Source organism: Cervus elaphus, chromosome 22 (assembly GCF_910594005.1).
Source record: "Cervus elaphus chromosome 22, mCerEla1.1, whole genome shotgun sequence".
Taxonomy (NCBI): Eukaryota; Metazoa; Chordata; class Mammalia; order Artiodactyla; family Cervidae; genus Cervus; species Cervus elaphus.
Window position 1 is genome coordinate 52473493 of NC_057836.1, and position 19416 is coordinate 52492908.

Sequence of the window (19416 nt, forward strand, 5' to 3'; positions counted from 1 at the left end):
CAAGTTAAGCATATTTTTCTGGCTACATTTTGTCCGTTTTAATGTTTGGAGAAACCCTCTTTTAAAGAAAAATTAATAAAGAGGATACTCCTTGATTTTCTCCACAAAGAACAGTACTGTCAATGAAATCAGAGTTTTGAATAAGTAATAATGAAAATCACACGTTGAAATTTGAGGGCCAGTTTAAGTAAGTGACTCTTTTTACTGATGAACTCCATAGGGGCTAAAGTAGCACCAGCTAGAGACATTGAAGTTGAGAAGCTGTATTAAGTGATTATTATTTTGCGGCATTTAATGCACGTGAGTCTTCCCTTCTCAATGAGACTTCACCTGTTCATTCTATTAATTACTGAAACAGCTCCGTTCCACTCCAAGATTACCTGTTCCCTTCACCCTGCTCTGCTTTGATTTTTTCCCTAGCGTTTGTCATTATAATACATAAATCAGTTATCTTTTTTGTTTGTTGTTTGTATCTTCACAACTTGAATGTAAACTCTATTAAAGGAAAATATCTTCGTTTTGTTCACTACTGTATCCCAGCCACCTAGAAAGTGATCAGTGCCTGGTAGGTGCTACATATGCATTTGTGGCATAACTGGAATGAAAAGTAATTATATAAAAGTATGAGCAGTGTTTATACTGGATAATTTTAACTGAGCATGGATTATGTACCTGGCAGTCTGTATGTATCATCTCATTCAGTGTTTCCTACAAATTTATGAACCAGGTAGCATGAATACCTGGAGAAAGGCATGGCAACCCACTCCAGGATTCTTGCCTGGAGAATCCCATGAACAGAGGAGCCTGGTGGGCTGCAGTCCATGGGGTGGCAAAGAGTCAGACACGACTGAGCGACTAAGCACCACAAATACCCACAAAATTACAGATGGAGAAACTGATGGTTAGAAATATAAAAGTACATTTTCTAAGGTCTCGTAGCTGATATAGTTAAGAACTTTGATTTAAACACAAAAAGCCTGACTCTTGTGGACTCTATCCAAGCAGCAAAGCCTTGCTCTGTGTACCAAACTGAAACCTTATGTTTACAGTTCTAGGCCTTGAGCAGATTTCCACGTGATTAAATTCTGTGACATTTGAACTATTTCCCTAACATTTGATTAGTTATTTGGTTTTGCAGAAGAAAAAGTAAACAATTTTTGCTGTGTTAAAGGCTTTCTTCTACTCTTATATTGGGGAAAAAAAGGAAGAAATGGAAAAAAAAGAACTCTTCTTTCTCACTTCACATTTCGCTGTGTTTGCTCTGGTTTTGCGTGTTCGGTCTGTGTCTATTCCAGTTACTGTCCCCTTCATACTCCCTAACTCCTCTTTTCTAGGAGAATGACATAAACCTGACCCACATTGAATCAAGACCTTCACGTTTAAAGAAAGATGAGTATGAATTTTTCACCAATCTGGATCAGCGCAGCGTGCCTGCCCTGGCAAACATCATCAAGATCTTGAGACATGATATTGGTGCCACTGTGCATGAGCTTTCCCGGGATAAGAAGAAAGACACAGGTGAGAGGCAGGATTTTCACAAGGTAAATAGTTGTACATCCTCATCGTAAAGTAACGGCAGAGAAGGACTGACCTGGGAGCCCAGTGGTTAGGACATTACCTTCCAATGTAGGGGGTGCTGGTCCCATCCCTGGTTGGGAAGCGGGGATCTCACATGCCTTGTGGCCAAGAAACCAAAACATAAAACGGAAACAACATTGAAACAAATTCAATAAAGATTTTAAAAATCGTGCTCCTGCTAGGTTGCTTCAGTTCTGTCTGACTCTGTGCGACCACATGAAAAAAACTTAACAAAAAAATAATGTCAAAGGTCATCTCTACCATGAAAGGCCAGGATTTACTGAGAGGATGTAGTTTAGGGATGCAAAATAGTGCCTGTCATAGTTAGATATTTTCCTTTTCCCCTTCCTCAGGATAGCTGTTTCTTATATTAGCTGTCTTTAGTTGCCTTACAGTGCAATTTTTATACATTTTTTATTGGTGGATTCTTATGCTCTCAAAATTTCCCAGTCTCTAGAGGTAGGATGATTAGGGTGTCCAGGGTGCTTTCTATTTAAATATAATGTCAGGACAGATTCTTTAGTAATCTCTATTGCATCTCATGATCTCTCCCCATGTGCTTCTCATGAGCTGGAGCTTTTTGGTTCCTTTTCTTAGGACTTCCATTGTCTCTTCCACTAGATTACAAGTTCCCTGTAGGCAGGGAGAGTCTCTTACCTACATTAATATCCTTAGAGTTACATAGCTTTCAGCAAATATTTGTGCATGAATGACTAAACAGAGCAATTGTTGAGACTTGCTCTGCCCACTGGTTTACTTACTGAAATTGCTACTGAATCCAAACTGGTTCTGCTGTCACACGATGGGCCAGTAAATCAGGAGACAAGTTGTTGGGGACAAGGAATAGTGACTTTATTCAGAAAGCCAGCAGACTGAGAAGATGGCAGACTGATGTCTCAAAGAACCTTCTTACCCCAGTCAGGATTTGGGCTATTTTTACTAAAATTATATTTTTATGTTAAGAAGAGAAGTTAGTTGTCTGTGGCAAACTTCTTGGTGCAGGAATCCTGTGTTCCTGCCGGTGTCCCTGTAGGTCAGGTCACGATGTTCCTGTGAATCTCCAACAAAACAAATGTCATTCTCTGTTCTGCAACTTTTTACCCATATATGTATAAAGGCCAGAGCCCTGAGAATGGGCTATCCTGTATATTTTAGGTTCTAGGCAACATCCTTTTACAAAAGGTGGACAGCCAGTGTGACTAACCACTGGCAGCAGAGCTCAAAGGTTAAAATAAAAGAAACATCTAATATGGAGTCATATTTGTTCTTCCCTATTACAAAATATTGCCCTGGAGAGGAGTTAGGGCAATAGAGTATAGGAATTTCATGGGCTTGGCCTTGGAGAGGCTTCCGTTCAAGCCCTACTTTTTCCACTTATTGGCTTTGAGACCCTTGACAAGTCTCTTTAACAGCCCTGACCTCTATTTTTCATAGGACTTCTGTGAGTATTAAATGAGACCTTGCATAGTCAGTGCTTAAAACAGTGCCCAGCTGGATAGATGGTAGTGTGTGGTGGTGGTTGAACTGATGAGCCATGCTAATAGGTGACTGCTAAGTAAAGGCCAGAGTTCCCATTGGGGGTGATGCTTTGCATTGGAGAGTTCTGTTGATTTTGATGGATGCGTGATGTCATGTGTTTGCAGTTAGGAGCCCAGACTCCGGAACCATACGTGTCATGCAGAATGGTTTCAGCGTTCTCACAGTGCCCTGTGCCCCACGGGCTCATCCCCCCCACCTCCCCTTTCTCCCTGGCAACCACTCATCTTTTTACTGTCTCCATGATTTTGACTTTTCCAGAATGTTATGCTGTATGAATATGGAACCACAGACTATACATCCTTTTTTAAAATATTTATTTACTTGGCCATGTTGGGTCTTTATTAGGTCTTAGTTATGTTATGTGGGATCTTTTGTTGCAGACTCTCTACTTGTGGCATGAGGGCTTAGTTGCTCTGAAACATGTGGGATCTTAGTTCCCCAACCAGGAATCGAACCTGTGTTCTGGGCATTGCAAGGCAGAATCTTAACCACTGGACCACCAGGGATGTCCCTATATCCTTTTAGACTGTGGTTTTTTTTGTTTGTTGGTTGGTTTCATTTAGCAGGTTTCCTTCATGCCTTTTTGCAACTTGATAGCTCATTTTTTGGTAATCACTGAATAATGTTCCATTGTATAGATGTACCACATCTCGTTTATCCATTTTGCTCAATCTATTGAAGGACATTTTGGCTGCTTCTAAATTTTGGCAATTATGGGTGAGGCTGTTAAATATTCATGTGCAGGTTTTTCTGTTTTCAAAGTTTTCAACTCATTTGGGTCACTACTTAGAAGTGATTGCTGAGATGAACTATTTTTTCCTATATAATCAAAATTTTTTTCCTGTTGTAAAATCTAAAATCAAAAGCTTTTTTTGGCCACAACATTAAAGACTAGCTCAAGAGGATCTCAGGCTCTGTAGTTGAAGATAACATGTTAATAATTACTGCAGAGATGCTATAAAATGAGACACAAGACTACACCACTCCACCCCCGCCCCCCACCATAGGCCATTGAAACATTTTCTAAAAGACTCCTCTGAAGCCATCCTAGGGGATCTCTTCCCTTGCTGCCCTTGCTCTCTTGTGGCTGTAACCGAGACCAGGAAGTCCACCCTGGGTGTCTGCCCTTGCTGGTAGTGGCAGCCATGTATGCGGGCTCTGGTCACTGGTGTCTGGGGTTGTGGGGGCACTTGGAATTCCTCCTCAAATTAACCCTGTCTGCTTCCCTTCTTCTTCTACCTTCTGAGTGAGCTGCTTCCCTGATGACCTCCTTCTCTTGCTTTTCCGGCCACCTGCTCCCAACAGGAGCCTCAGGCCCTCAGGGCAAAGGGCCTGCCGGATCCTGGGGCGAGCTCTGCCTCTGCTGGGAGCAGGTGGAGGCCGGGCCAGCTGGGGCCCTGGGGTAGAAATTCAAAGCAATTGACAGGCAGGCAGGCAGCCCCTCGGGGAGGCAGGGAAGATGTACATAGATCAGCTGAAGGGCTGGCAGCCTGAACTGGAGGCTCAGAAAGCAGATGTGGAAGAGCAGTTAGGAGCCCAGACTCCGGAACCAGAACACCCACTTGGTGTGATTTGGGGCAGATTATTGATCATCATAGTTTATCACTGTATTGAATTCAAGTAAGAAGTCTCTGTCTTACAAGATTAATGAAATAACACCAGTGGTGTATTGAGGACAGCCCAGAGCACAGTTAAGGGCTTAATAGAGGTTCTCTATTCTTAGTTATCATCATTGTTATTATAAATAATGACTTGAGCACAGGAGCCACGGAAGGCTAGCCGGTACACAGCTGCATTTTCAGAGGTTCTGGGAACTGGAAGATGACCTCGGAGGTCATGCAGCCCAACAGCCTCCTTAATTTTTCATCCGTTATAATCAGAGGCCACGACTTGCCTTCAGGCACAGAGCGAATCCTCTGCAGTTGTGGGCAAGAGAGGGCCGGGCACCACTCTCTGCCGGGCACCGTGCTTGGAGCTGGAGGGAGAGAGAGAGCTGGCAGGGCCTGTCCTTAGGGAGCTCACAGGCTGACGAGGGCAACTGGGCAGCTGGGTGAATGCAGAAGAGGGGTGGGTGCTGTGATGGAGACACAGCTGGTAGAATTTGGCCTCAATTCCACCTTAACTCCGAGGACCCAGCAAGTGTGAAAGTGAGGAAGCCCACGCTCTGACCTCGAGGCACCACATCATCAGTGTTGGGCTCATCAGAGGTGGAACATGACGCAGGTCTGATTCCCTGGCGGGGCCCGAAGTGGCAGGGTATTGATGTTTAACACTGGGGCGATATTTTACCTAGTGAGGAAAACACTGCTCAGACTAACCCTCCAAAACAGTGTGTGTCTCCGGACCCTTGTTTCTTTGGCTGGTTCTTCACCCCGGCCCATATTGGTTGCCCTTCCCTGGCACAGTTTCCTGACCCTTGCACCTGCTGAAAGACATGGCCCTTTGGGTTTCTGGGTTAGTTTTTGTGAACTGGAGTCTGGGCCCAGAAACAGATTTGTTTTTTTTTTCTAGGGGAAACAGCCATCCCTTTGCAGAATTGTTCTTTCCATCGAACTCCACAGGAGGATTATTAGGAGAAGAAAGCATCTTCGTAGATCTGAACCTTTGATTCTTTCATTCTGCAAAGTGCCCTTTCTATTGAGGGGCTCAGATCTCAGGGGTGAGTCTGACAACAGGCTGAAGGAGGGGGAGCTCTGAACCCCTCAAATCAATTGGGCTAAATCACTTTCCATTCTAGTTGTTAAACCATTCAAAAGGCCTTATGGGTGCTAGAAAATGAAAGTTTTCAGTTTCTTAATTGCTAAAGTTCCCCACCCAAAACAGCTTAAGGGAAGGCTAATTATGGTGACAAGTTAAAGAAACCCCAACCTTCTCAAATGGCTCCTGGCTGATAGGAATTTAATAGGATTTTAATCCATAGAGTCTTTTGAATACTTGAGGTCTATTCTCCTGTTCCCCTGTCTCCTGATGACCTCAAATCCTTCTTCAACCCAACATGAAAGAGTGTTAATATCTTCCATCGATTAGTCTACTAATCCTTTTACCTTTCTCTTTAAATCTTTCGCATGACATTACATTTAGCTGGGGGGGGATGTAAAATTCCTACATGGAGCCAGATTGCAGCCAGGGGAAGCAGATGGACAAAATGTCTTGGCTAGACAGAGGTGTAGGATTGTCACCTTTCGAGAAATTTATCTGTTTGTAGTTATTTTCCAAGAGCAATTGGACTTGAGAGTTATTTTCCAAGAGCAGTTGGGTAGATTTTGCTCAAATTGGGGTGATTATAAGGGTCTTGGTGTGGAAACAAAGCATGTCCAGATTTCCAGGACAACTGTATTTTCTGTGGGGAGTAGAAAGGCTATTTATTTACTTATTCATCTATCTACTACCTGTCTAGCCTGGAGGTGCTTATAATTTTGTCTTTTTTATTTGGATTAATTCCTGAAGCCATGATTTAGGTGGAAAAATTATTGCAGAAGACAAAATAACATTATATTTATTCTCTCCTTCTTATACATTATATTTATTTCCTCCCTGTTATATGCCCCTCTCCCTTCCCAGCCCGCTTGAGTTTTTCTCTTTTCTGCTTCAACATCACTGCTCTGAAAGGCAGTGTCATGATAAGGCTGAAGTTTCAGATCCGTCATGGGAGGAAGAAGGGTAGGGTTCCTTGGAGGAGTCTGAATAGCCCCTGGGATTGTGGGCAAAATTGTACACGTGCACCTGCTTGCATATATTTTAGGAGAGAGGATTTTCAATGGGGTCATAGTTCTCAAAGAGTTGAGATCCTGTAGAGAGAAGCTGCTTAGGGCAGGAGGGGAGTCCAGATGGTCAGGATATTTCCCCATTTCTACCACCTGCTCCTGCCTTTCCCCTGGCTCTTCCTCTGCTCTACGCATCCATTTCCATCATCTTCCCTTTATCCCCCTCTCACTGTTGAACCTCCTCCCTGGCATTTCACTTGGCCCCACATGTGTCTCAGGGCTGGAGATGCTCGTGGACCTGGGTCTGCAGGAGACCTGGGATCTACATGTTCATAAAGACATACAGGATTGATTGACATCCTTTTCCAGTCTACCTGGATACTTGCTACTGTGGCAACATCGCTCTAAGTCCTCTGGCAGCTGGGGATGGGACTTTTGTTTCAGTAGCCTGCCTCATCGCGACAAAGCATGCCCACAGCTAAGAGGACAAACCTGTTTGAAGAGGTGGCAGCAACCCTGAAGCTGGAGGCTGGCCTAGGGCTTGCCCTCTTGCAAGCTGTCAGAAGCATGTCTGTTCACTGGTGAGGGAAGATCCTCAGTAAATGCGGTTTCTGAGGCCAGTCTGCTTCCCAGGTTCCAGGGCTTCAAGCTGAGGAATATCATAAGATTATAAGCAGGCTTTCATTCTAACAGGAATTCCTTATTTGCGGGCCAAATCCAAAATATTTTCCCCTTAGGTTGTCTCACTGAAGCTTTGCAACTCAACTGGCCAGAGTAAGCAGATAATGTGATTTTTATCCTCCATATTAGGAAATGAGGCAGAGGGACACTTGAATGGCAGTGTGCATTTTGGAGTCTTCATTTTTCCGGTTCAATTCCTGGGCTGTAGTTTTTTGGCCAAGTTGCTCGCCCTCTGTAGGCCTAGTTTTTCTTGTCTGTAAAACAAAGATATCTGTGTGCCAATGCAGTTGTGTAAATTCTGTGATATGATTGTACAATGTGCCTGACATAAAGGATCCACGCAAAAAGGTCAGGAAACTCATGCCTAGTCTTTTTGAAGGGTACGCAATAATCTCATGGTGGAGACAGAGTCAGAATCTCCAAAGTCCTGATCTTTGATAAAGAAAGACTACCATGATGTGCTATTTGGATCAATCCAAAAGATGGTGAAGATTACAAAGAATTAGACTGAGAACACCCTTTCTCTCTGTACAGATGTGTTCCCTCAATTGAAGGAGGTGATAAGAGAATATGAAATGCTTATAACGAAATGTCAATTTGCCATTGATGCTGAGTTGAGGGGGCAGCATAGTAAGTAAAAAAGAGCAACTACTTGAAAAGAGTCAAGAGCTAGGATGTGAATTCCTATTCTGTACAATGGCAGCTAGGCTTGAATCCCATCTGACTTCCTGCCAGCTGGGAGACCTCATTACCTCTCCTTCCTCATCTGTAGAATAGAGCTGAGATCCACTCTGTCACTTTCTGGGTCTTACAGGGGCATCATGCAAGATACTCAGTATATTAGGATGTTTGATGGATTGAGTTGAACTTGCTTGAGTTGAAGAGGCCCCTTGATCTTAGATATCCTTAAGCCTCAGTGAGGGGGGAGCTTTGTGGTTTGTTGCTGTTCAGATACCAAGTCGTGTATGACCCTTTGCAACCCCATGGACTGTAGCCTGCCAGTCTCCTCTGTCCTTGGGATTCCACAGCAGTACTGGATTTCTTTCTCCAGGGGATCTTCCTGTCCCAGAGATGGAACCCATGTCTCCTGCATTGGCAGGCAGATTCTTTACCATTGGTCCACCAGGGACGCAACCACAGCTTTGTATCAGGCTATTTGCTACCACCAGCTCCTTGGGGTGGACACTCACCACCAGGCTAATAACAAATAGGGAGTTGGTGGCAGCCACTCCTTCACTGGGATAGCCCCACCCAGAAGCCAGGGAGTCAACTTGCCTCGTGGGATGATGTGAGGGCCCCTGGGAATGATCTCTTATCCACAAAGATGACTTCCTGTGGACACAGCTTGGATGTTTGATACTATCCATGTGACTCTGTGTTATAACTGGAAATAGCACTGGTCTAGGAGATGGAAGGCCAGCTTCACATTCAGACTTCCTGCTTCTTCCTCTTTGTTCTTCCTTTCTTCCCTCCTTTCCTTTTTTTCCTCCTTCTTCCTCATCATTCTGACAACATTCATTACCAAAAGCAGTAGCCTTTTCTTTGTCATCTTCCTCTTTGAAATATTTGTAATGTTTGACAGCATTTTTCTCCCTGGAATTCTCTTTCTCCTTCGTATTTGCTAAATCACATGGCTCTTTCTTATTAAAATCCTGACAATTGGGGTTTTCTTCCTTTTCCTTTTACATCTTCTCCAAAACCAGAGTCTGCTTTACCGCCCTCTTGTCGTTCATTCACATTTATGCCCTAATTCAGTGGATCGTCCATCCATACAACTCATGTATGTTGAATACCCATTCAGCGGCAGCCACATAGAGGGATGCATTAGGGAAAATCAGTCACATGGTGTCTTGACTCATGTGTCTTATGGTCTAGGAGGTTGCTGTTCGGCCATGTCTGTGTAGGGATAGGGGAGTGGGTGTGTGCTGGGCACACCAAGGATCTACACCGAGGTGTGTCTTGGGCATGGTGGGGAGAGGGGAGCAGGGGTTGGGCAGGGGCTCCTGTGGGGCTTTCAATGCATTCTGTTTGAGCCAATGTAGGTTGACCATAACTCCAGGGTCAGTTCAGTTCAGTTCAGTCACTCAGTTGTGTCCGACTCTTTGCAACTCCATGAATCACAGCACACCAGGCCTCCCTGTCCATCACCAACTCCCAGAGATTACTCAAACTCATGTCCATTGAGTCAGCGATGCCATCCAGCCATCTCATCCTCTGTCATCCCCTTCTCCTCCTGCCCCCAGTCCCTCCCAGCATCAGGGTCTTTTCTAATGAGTCAACTCTTCACATGAGGTGGCCAAAGTACTGGAGTTTCATCTTCAACATCAGTCCTTCCAGTGAACACCCAGGACTGATCTCCTTTAGGATGGACTGGTTGGATCTCCCTGCAGTCCAAGGGACTCTCAAGAGTCTTCTCCAACACCACAGTTCAAAAACATCAATTCTTCGGTGCTCAGCTTTCTTCACAGTCCAACTCTCACATCCATACATGACTACTGGAAAAACCATAGCCTTGACTAGACGGACCTTTGTTGGCAAAGTAATGTGTCTGCTTTTTAATATGCTATCTAGGTTGGTCATAACTTTCCTTCTAAGGAGTAAGCGTCTTTTAATTTCATGGCTGCAGTCACCATCCGCAGTGATTCTGGAGCCCTCAAAAATAAAGTCTGACACTGTTTCCACTGTGTCCCCATCTATTTCCCATGAGGTGATGGGACCAGATGCCATGATCTTAGTTTTCTGAGTGTTGAGCTTTAAGCCAACTTTTTCACCAGGGTCAAGTGAGTGGTATCAGATCTCACTACAATGTGGAATTCAGTGTTTGGGAACATAGTGAACATCCCCATCAATAAGTAAGTTAATAAGATAAGTGACATCTTAAAATGGCTGTTGGGAGGATAGCTCCAGTTTAGCTTGGTGATTCGAATACATGCCCTTTTCTTTGTTCATCATTTCACTGGCATCTCTCACTCATTCCATCCATTTATTCATTTTGACACCTTTTCAGTCTTTACTTCCGGGTAGATGCCTTTTATTCCCCTGGTTTCATTCTCATTTTGATACGTGGATGGAGGGATTGCACGCTTTGTCCGGCCTGTCATTGATAAGTGAGCCCTGCCTCCACCATGCTTCTGTTTGGTCCAGGAGGAGGGAACTGGCTTGGCACCGTCTTCCACATTTGGCTCACCCATTCTTTCCAAGACCTTCACAGAGAGTGTTCCTTCTTCAGAAAGAAAATGGGAGCTCCTTAAAGGAGAAACCTAATGCCCTCAAAGGCATTCATCCTTCAGGAGGTGGACACACCAGCCCTGTTGGGGTCAGTTCGGCGAAGGCTTCTCTGCTGGGCTGGAGGCCATGGCCTCAGAAAAGACATCCAGGAGTCTCAGTAGTGGGGGAAGTGAACACCCTTCTATTTTGGGCCTTGGAAGCCGAGGATTTATTGCTCTCCCTGAGACAGGCTGGAGGCAGAAGTCTGGGGCAAGCCTGGGTGCCTTGCTGGCTACACCCTGGGGCTGGTGAGCATCTGGTGGAGGGAGGGGGTCAGATGGGATTCAACCTGCACCTTGAACTGCTATAAATCTTCCTGGTCAGGAAGCAGGCTCCAGCCAGGCTTGTGGGGGGCAGGGTGGTGGTGTTGGTGGCGGTGATGCTTTTTGCTCAGGAGCACCCCTGAGCCAGCCGCCCCTCGGCGTCCAGGCTGAGCAGTTGACCCCGACTTAATGAGACTACAACGTGGGTGTCCAGGGCCAGCTATCCCATGGGCTGCTTCCCTTGGAGCCAAATCAATATTTATTAATGATCTGCCCCCCTCACCCCACCCCCGGATGCCTCTGGCTTCACAGAGGCCCCTCTGTTGCACCAGCCTGCCGGAGCCATTCATTAACCGCTGAGCCCGCCGCCCGTGCGGCTGTGGAAGGGCTCACAGAGGCCAGCCCACCGCGGAGGTATTTGCAAAGGTCATTAATGAGCTAATCTGATTTCACTTTTCCAAACAGAAGCCTGGGTCGCTGGGGTCAGTCTCTATTCCCAGCTTTGTAAGTCTGGTTGGGAGGGGAGAGGCCTGTAGCCATCACTGAAGAAGAGAAAGGGAATAGGAAGGGATCTTGAAGGAACCTAGACCTTGCATGTTATAAAGCTACCACGTCTAAAGCCAGGGTGCCTGATGGAAGGTGGAGAGGACCTGGGGCTGTCCTAAAGATTTTCTATCAGCCCCTCTAAATTCCTGCCTTAGTTTGTCATTTCCTCCCCCTCTCTAGATGGGAGAACAGAAATCTAAAATCAAGGGTCCCCCACCCCCACTTTATTCTAAGCCAGCCCGGTGGTTCAGTTGATTCCAGCCCCGCCGGCTCTGCAATCCTGAACAAGAGTCACCTCATCTCTCTGACCTTCTGTGTGCTCCATTAATAATGCAAAAATAATCCTGTCTATCCCCCAGGGCTTCCCTGGTGGCTCAGATGGTCAAGAATCTGCCTGCAGTGCAGGAAACCTGGGTTCTATCCCTGAGTTGGGAAGATCCCCTGGAGTAGGAAATAGCAACCCAGTCCAGTATTCTTGCCTGGAGAATTTCATGGACAGAAGGGCCTGGCAGTTATAGTCCATGGGGTCACAAAGAGCTGGACACGACTGAGTGACTAACACACACGCCTTCCAGGGTGACTCTGAGAGTTAAAACAGACAGCGGAAGTCAAATGCTTAGCACAGCATTTGGTGGCTGGGAAGCTCTCAAAAAGTGTAACTTTAAAGGAAAAAAGCAGTTACTGTAACCTTGGGACTGGGAAAATTGGAAGAACCCAGAAGTTGACAATGGGGACATGGGTAAGTGTCCTATCCTGGCCAGCAGTGACCTGCGGGACCTTACTTAACCAGATAAGTGTGTTCTGAGCCTTTTCTGAATGATGCTGGGGCTCAGAAGCTACCAGAAGCCCCTGGACTTGGGTGAGGGCCCCACAGCCTCACAGTACCGCCTGGGTCTCTCTGACAGTCTCTCCCCTGGAGCTTGTTAAGCTGCTTCAACCTTTGTCTTCTCTTTGCCAAGACTTAACACCTGGGGGATTCCTGGTGGCTCAGATGGTAAAGAGTCTGCCTGCAGTGTGGGAGACCTGGGTTTGATCCCTGAATCGGGAAGATCACCTGGAGAAGGACATGGCAACTCACTCCAGTTTTCTTGCCTGGAACATCCCATGGATGGAAGGCTATAGTCCATCAGGTCGCAGAATCGGACACAACTAAGCAACTTCACTTTGCTCAGACTTGAATCCTTTGAGTCTTTGCAGCCCTCTCAAGTTCTCTGATTTTTTTTTCCCCACCAAGAGGCCTGAACCAAGCCATGTGGCCCAAGTACAGAGGGCTTTGCTTTTGGAGGAGAGGAAAAGAGAAAAGGAGAAAAGAGAAAAGAAAGAGAGGAGAGGAAGAGAAATCAGCCAAAGTGAAAGTAAGCTGGTTCTGCTGCCCTCTGGCGTTCAGCTGGAAGCTGACCAGCACGCCCAGCCCTGAACCCGGTGGGGACAAAGAACCTTGTCTCTGGAGCAGAGCCTTGTTTCTTTGGGAAATGGTAGGGTCAGGCATTTGGGGAGCTGAAGAAACACAGTAACTGTGCTTCTGAGAACAAATGAGGCTGACACATCGATTGACTTGAAGTGTATTTTCATGTGTCCCCTAGCCAGCATTAGCCCTCCACATAGGCATATGAAGCCCCAAAAGGATCGCAGCAGCTGTGAATCCAACACCCCACGTTTTATGCAGGGGGAAGCTGAGCCCAGGGTCAGAAAACCTGTTAACATCAGGGCAGAGCCTGTCGGAGAAGGTGCTTCTGACTCCAGCCTCCCTTCTCTCCTCCTGTTCCCTCCCCTCCTCCCCGCCCTTCTCCCCTCATTCCTTTTCCTTCTTCCTCATCACTGCTGAGCTTTTCCCATCCTAGTGGTTAATGCCAATGGAACACTTACTGTGGCCAGTCGCTCTGCTAAAACGTGTCCCATTTCCTATAGCATTTAACATAAGTGTGTGCGTGCTCAGTTGTGGCCGACTCTGAGACCCCAAGGACTGTAGCCCGCCAGGCTGCTCTGTCCATGGGATTTCCCAGGCAGGAATACTGGAGAGGGTGGCCATTGCCTCCTCCAGGGCGTCTGCTGACCCAGGGATTGAATCTAAGGCTCCTGCACTGGCAGGCGGATTCTTTACCACTGAACCACCTTAACGTGTGTAATGATGCAATAATATGGAAAGACAGTTTTAATTCATTTTGTGGTTAAAGAACCTAAGGCTCTGAGAGATAAAATGCTTGCTCAGTTACACAACAGAGTAAGTGGACGGATTCCTAGCCTCGCTGGAAGACTTTATGCTCTGCTCCCTCTATTATATTAAGGGCAGAGTAAAAACAAAAGCAAAGTCCCTGGAGTTTGTAGCGGGACAGTCCTAGTACAGACGTTCCTCGTCTGTCGTGCTTTGCTTTACCATGCTTCACAGGTACTGTATTTTTCACAAATGGCAAGTTTGTGGAAGCCCTGTATGGAGCAAGTCTATAGGCTTCATTTTTCCAACAGCGTTTGCTCGCTTCCTGTCTCTGTATCCTACGCTGGTAGTTCTCACAGTATTTCAGCCTTCTCATGATTTTATTGGTCATGGTGATCTGAGATCAGCGATGTTACTACTATGACTTGCTGAAGGCTCAGATGATACTTAGCAGTTTTAGCAAATAAATATTTTTTAATTAAGATATATACATTGCTTTTTCAGAGGTAGCACTATTGCACACTTCCTAGATTACAGCATAGTATAAAAACACAACCTATAAAGGTCCTGGGAAACCTCGGAGTTCATACTCTCTTTCTCGTGGTGATCTGGAGCCAAAGCCCCAGTATTCCCAACACGCATGAGTGCTCAGTGACTGCAGTTGTGTCCAACTCTTCGCAAACCTATGGACTGTAGCCCGCCAGGCTCCTCTGCCCATGGGATTCTCCAGGCAAGAATACAGAAGTGGGTTGCCATGCCCTCCTCCAGGGGATCTTCCTGATCTAGGGATCGAACCCACATCTCCTGCATCTCCTGCATTGCAGACGGATTCTTTACTACTGAGCCATCAGGGAATCCCTATTTCCAACATGAATCTGTATTTATTATGTGCCAGACTCTGTTCTCAACAGATCACACATATTAACTCTTTTAAACTTATGTGTTCCTATAAAGTGGTACTTTATTATCCCCACTTTACCAGTAGGAAGACTAAAGCAGGGTTAATTATTTGTCCTGGGTGCCCCAGAGACCACATTCAAGCCTAGGTTGTCTGCCTGTGTAATCAGGGCCTTAACCATAGCTAGATTGTCTCCTCCTGAGAAACGGGGGCGCTGCTCTGGGCTGGGGACAAACTCTGGCTATTCCAGTCCCCTTGAGCCATGGCAAAGTCACGTCATGTCTCTCTGACCTTCGCCCTGGGGTCTGGAGCCGTGAGATATTATATAAAATAGTATCCTGTTCCTTTTCTATTCCGTGGCACTGCTTTTTTTCTTCTTCAGGGACTTCCTGGCATTGTTATATGTTTAAATTTATTTATAGCTTATTCCTTGTCTCTCTCTCAGATGTAAGCCCCACAGGAGTGAAGAATCCACCATATTCGCTCCTCAGCGTCCAGAACCTGGTAGTGTAAGTGCTCAACAAGTAGTCATGAAAACTCCTTTGGCAGGGCTAAGGGTCCCCCAAGTCAGAAGATGGTGCAGTGAGGAAAGGCTGGCTTGCTGTATCTCCAAGGGCAGCTCTTATTGCCAGAATTATGGATAAATTTCTGGCAAAACAGAGGCTGTGAATGAGCAGGGACAGGCAGCCTTGGGAGAGAAGTGACAGGGCAGCACACACTCGAGAAGCAGCCAGGGTCTTAGAGGGTCTCAGAGGAGCCTCAGGGCTCCTGAGTCCTGACCGACTACAATAGGGCGTCCTTCCTCATGCCCTCCCAGACCCGTGGAGGGAACAGGCCCCATTTTCAGTGCTGACAACAGAGATCCTTCATGCAAGGCCCTGGATTCAAGGAGAAAGAAAAGCCTGGAGAGAATTCAAGTGACAAAGTGGGAAGTCAGGTCTCACCTTCAGTGAGCTGAATGCGGGGCTGAGTCACCCCAGACTCCAAAGTCTAGCATCTGGGACAGCGGGGGTCTGTGGAGGGGCTTATCCTCCCTGCCCGTTGGTTTCCTCTTCTGAAAATGGGGGTGATAATAACACCAGCCTCATGGGGCTGGTATGAGAATTGGGTGAGGAAGGGTATGTAGTGTTTAGGACAGCGCCCGGCACAGAACAAGAGCTCTGAGTCTTAGCTGGAATGACTACCGCAACGTCTGTTCCTATTATTACTGTTGAAGGGGTCCACCTTGAGAAGTCGGCTGGGCTTGGGGGCGTGTAGACCTCCAGGTGGGACCCTGTAAAGGAAACCAGGCAGTCAGGCTCCAGAGCCAGCCCCTCTCCCAACTGCTGTGCTCCCCACCCCCCTACCTGGCAGGAGGGGTTTTGTGGTCCAGACCTGAGACCACAACATCATCCAGGCCCAGGTTTGAATCTTGAATCCACTGTTTCCTAGCAGTGTGTGTATTTGGGTTTATCACTTAACCTCTCTGTATCCTGGTTTTCTCATTTTCAATATGGGGAGACCAATAGTATCCCAGGCTTCCCTTGTGGCTCAGACAATAAAGAATCCACCTGCAATGCAAGGTTCGATCCCTGGGTCAGGAAGATCCCCTGGAGAAGGGAATGACAACCCTCTCCAGTATTCTTGCCTGGAGAATTCCATGGACAGGGGAGCCTGGCGGCCTATAGTCCATGGGGTCTCAAAGAATTGGACACAACTGAACAATTAACATACACACAATCAGTTCAGTCAGTTTAGTTGCTCAGTCATGTCTGACTCTCTGTGACCCCATGGACTGCAGCATGCCAGGCCTCCTTGTCTATCACCAACTCCCGGAGCTTACTTAAACTCATGTCCATTGAGTCAGTGATGCCTTCCAACCATCTCATCCTCTCTTGTTCCCTTCTCCTCCACCTTCAATCTTTCCCAGCATCAGGGTCTTTTCAAATGAGTCAGTTCTTTGCATCAGGTGGCCAAAGGATTGGAGTTTCAACTTAAGCATCAGTCTTTCCAATGAATATTCAGGACTGAATTCCTTTAGGATGGACTGGTTGGATCTCCTTGCAGTCCAAGGGACTCTCAAAAGTCTTCTCCAACACTACAATTCAAAAGTATCAATTCTTCAGCGCTCAGCTTTCTTTATCATCCAACTCTCACATCCATACATGACTACTGGAAAAACCATAGCTTTGACTAGATGGACCTTTGTGGGCAAAGTAATATCTCTGCTTTTTAATATGCTGTCTAGGTTGGTCATAACTTTTCTTCCAAGGAGTTAGCATGTTTTAATTTCATGGCTGCAGTCACCATCTGCAGTGATTTTGGAGCCCCCAAAATTAAAGTCTGTCACTGTTTCCATTATTTCCCCATCTATTTGTCATGAAGTGATGGGACCGGATGCCATGATCTTAGTTTTCTGAATGTTGAGTTTTATGCCAACTTTTTCACTTTCCTCTTTCACTTTCATCAAGAGACTCTTTAGTTCTTTGCTTTCTGCCATAAGGGTGGTGTCATCTGCATATCTGAGGTTAGTGATATTTCTCCTGGCAATCTTGATTCCAGCTTGTGCTTCATCCAGTCCAGTATTTTTCATGATGTACTCTGCATATAAGTTAAATAAGCAGGGTGACAATATACAGCCTTGACATACTCCTTTCCCGATTTGGAACCAGTCCGTTGTCCCATGTCCAGTTCTAACTGTTGCTTCCTGACCTGCATACAGGTTTCTCAAGAGGCAGGTCAGGTAGTCTGGTATTTCCATCTCTTAAAGAGTTTTCCACAGTTTGTTGTGATCCATACAGGGCTTTGGCATAGTCAATAAAGCAGAAGGAGATGTTTTTTCTGGGACTCTCTTGCTTTTTCGATGATCCAACTCATCAAATAGTACCCACACATAAATAGTACCCACACCAATAATACACACACACAATAGTACCCACCAATAGTACAAATACTAAGTAAATTATTTGGAATGATACTCAGTGTTATTTAGCTTTTATTACTAACACAGGAGGAAGAAAGATTAGCATCTTAGATCTATGGAAAGAAGGCTGTTAAGTGGACCTTTATTACTTGCGTTCACATAATCATCTTGTAGAATCATCAGATAGAATGCAGCTGTTTCCTGTCTGATGCTCTAATGTGTATACCATGGGTGACAGTTCCCCAGTATGACCACTAGATGGCATGCATGTTCTTTCCTGCCTGACGAGCAAAGCCAGACAGAAACATGTAAGCAGTGGAAAGCTACCTTTTATCATCCTGCCGCTGGGCTGCATCCTATGCCTACGTTCTCATTTACTCCTCACAGCCTCACAGCAGTCCCCAGATTAAAGGACATATTTCACCAAAAATGCTAAGGACAATTCCTGGCATATGATAAAACCTCAAAATATGTTTACGATGCTTCCTATTGTTGCTGCTATTTTTACGGAGTTGGGACTAAGACACAGAGAAGGTGAGTAGGCAGCTGGAGCCTGGGTTCTAAAAGGCAGACCCAACTGGCTGCAAGTTTAGCATCTTTTCCCCTAAAATTTCCTCCCTCCTTTCCCTCTCTGCACATAGAACTACAGTGCAGTCTGGTTGCTAAGTTCATGGAACTTACAGTGCAAAATGTCCTCATCTCTGTTCATTCATTCCTGGGACAGTTCCACTCTCGGTGTGCCGTCTTTCTTGTAGGCCACAGAGATCTGGGTGCTCCCACCTGCTCTGCAGGACCCAGTCACGTGGGTCACGCCATTCAGACGCCACCTTCTCTCCTACTGTACTGCTACTGCTTCAGAGCAAGGCTGTGGGTTTTAGGTACTGCAGAGCATCGTCAAATCCCAAACTGCTGGGTGGTGTTTATTCCATGTCACCATGGCTGTGACATCAAAAGATTTTGCAAGGTTTCCTGGAGGCCCTTGGGAGGGAGATACATGAAAGGAAGATGGGTCGCAAGAGGAGGGTTCTTGGGCTTACTGGTGCTTACAATAGAACAGGCTTTCCAGGTGGTGCTGAAAGAAGGTGAAAGTGAGAGCTGCTCAGCGGTGTCCGACTCTTTCTGACCCCATGGACTGTACAGTCCATGGAACTCTCCAGGCCAGAATACTGGAATGGGTAGCCTTTCCCTTCTCTAGGGGATCTTCCCAACCCAGGGATCGAACCCAGTTCTCCTGCAGTGCAGGCGGATTCTTTATCAGCTGAGCCACAAGGGAAGCCCAAGAATACTGCAGTGGGTAGCCTATCCCTTCTCCAGTGGATCTTTCTGACCCAGGAATTGAACTGGGGTCTCCTGCATTGCAGGTGATTCTTTACCAGCTATCAGAGAAGCCTGGTGGTAAAGAACCCACTTGCCAATGCAGGAGACATAAGAGATGTGGTTTCAATCCCTGGGTTGGGAAGATCCCCTAGAGGAGGGCATGGCAACCCACTCCAGTATTCTTGCCTGGAGAATCCCATGGACAGAGGAGCCTGGTGGGCTAAAGTCCATAGGGTCGCAAAGAGTCAGACATGATTGAAGCAACGTGGCATGCATAGAATGCCTATTCCAGAATATATCTGGAGTATACATCACATGAAATAGTCTGCTGCTAAAGTAAACCATCAAATACCACTCCACTGTGCCGTGACAAGAGATGAATTTTGAGATCATTCAGAGAAAATATCCAGGAAAGGAAATAGTTGAGGGAACATGTTTTAAGTGAAATAAGTGAGGCAGAAAAAAAAATACATACTGAATGGTATCACTTATATGTAGAATCTTCAAAAAGAGAGGAATAAAAAGATAAACTCATAGAAGCATAAGGTAGGTAACTGGTTACCAGGGGC

The 19416-nt window shown here is 46.1% G+C and overlaps 1 protein-coding gene across 1 annotated transcript in view; it reads left to right on the plus strand.

Moving 5' to 3' along the window:
- PAH (phenylalanine hydroxylase) overlaps positions 1 to 19416 on the plus strand; it is a 78542-nt gene that overhangs the window by 20276 nt on the left and 38850 nt on the right. The window contains exon 3 of the mRNA XM_043882169.1: positions 1335 to 1518. Within this exon, the coding sequence (XP_043738104.1) occupies positions 1335 to 1518 (184 nt within the window). The remainder of the gene's footprint in view (positions 1 to 1334; positions 1519 to 19416) is intronic.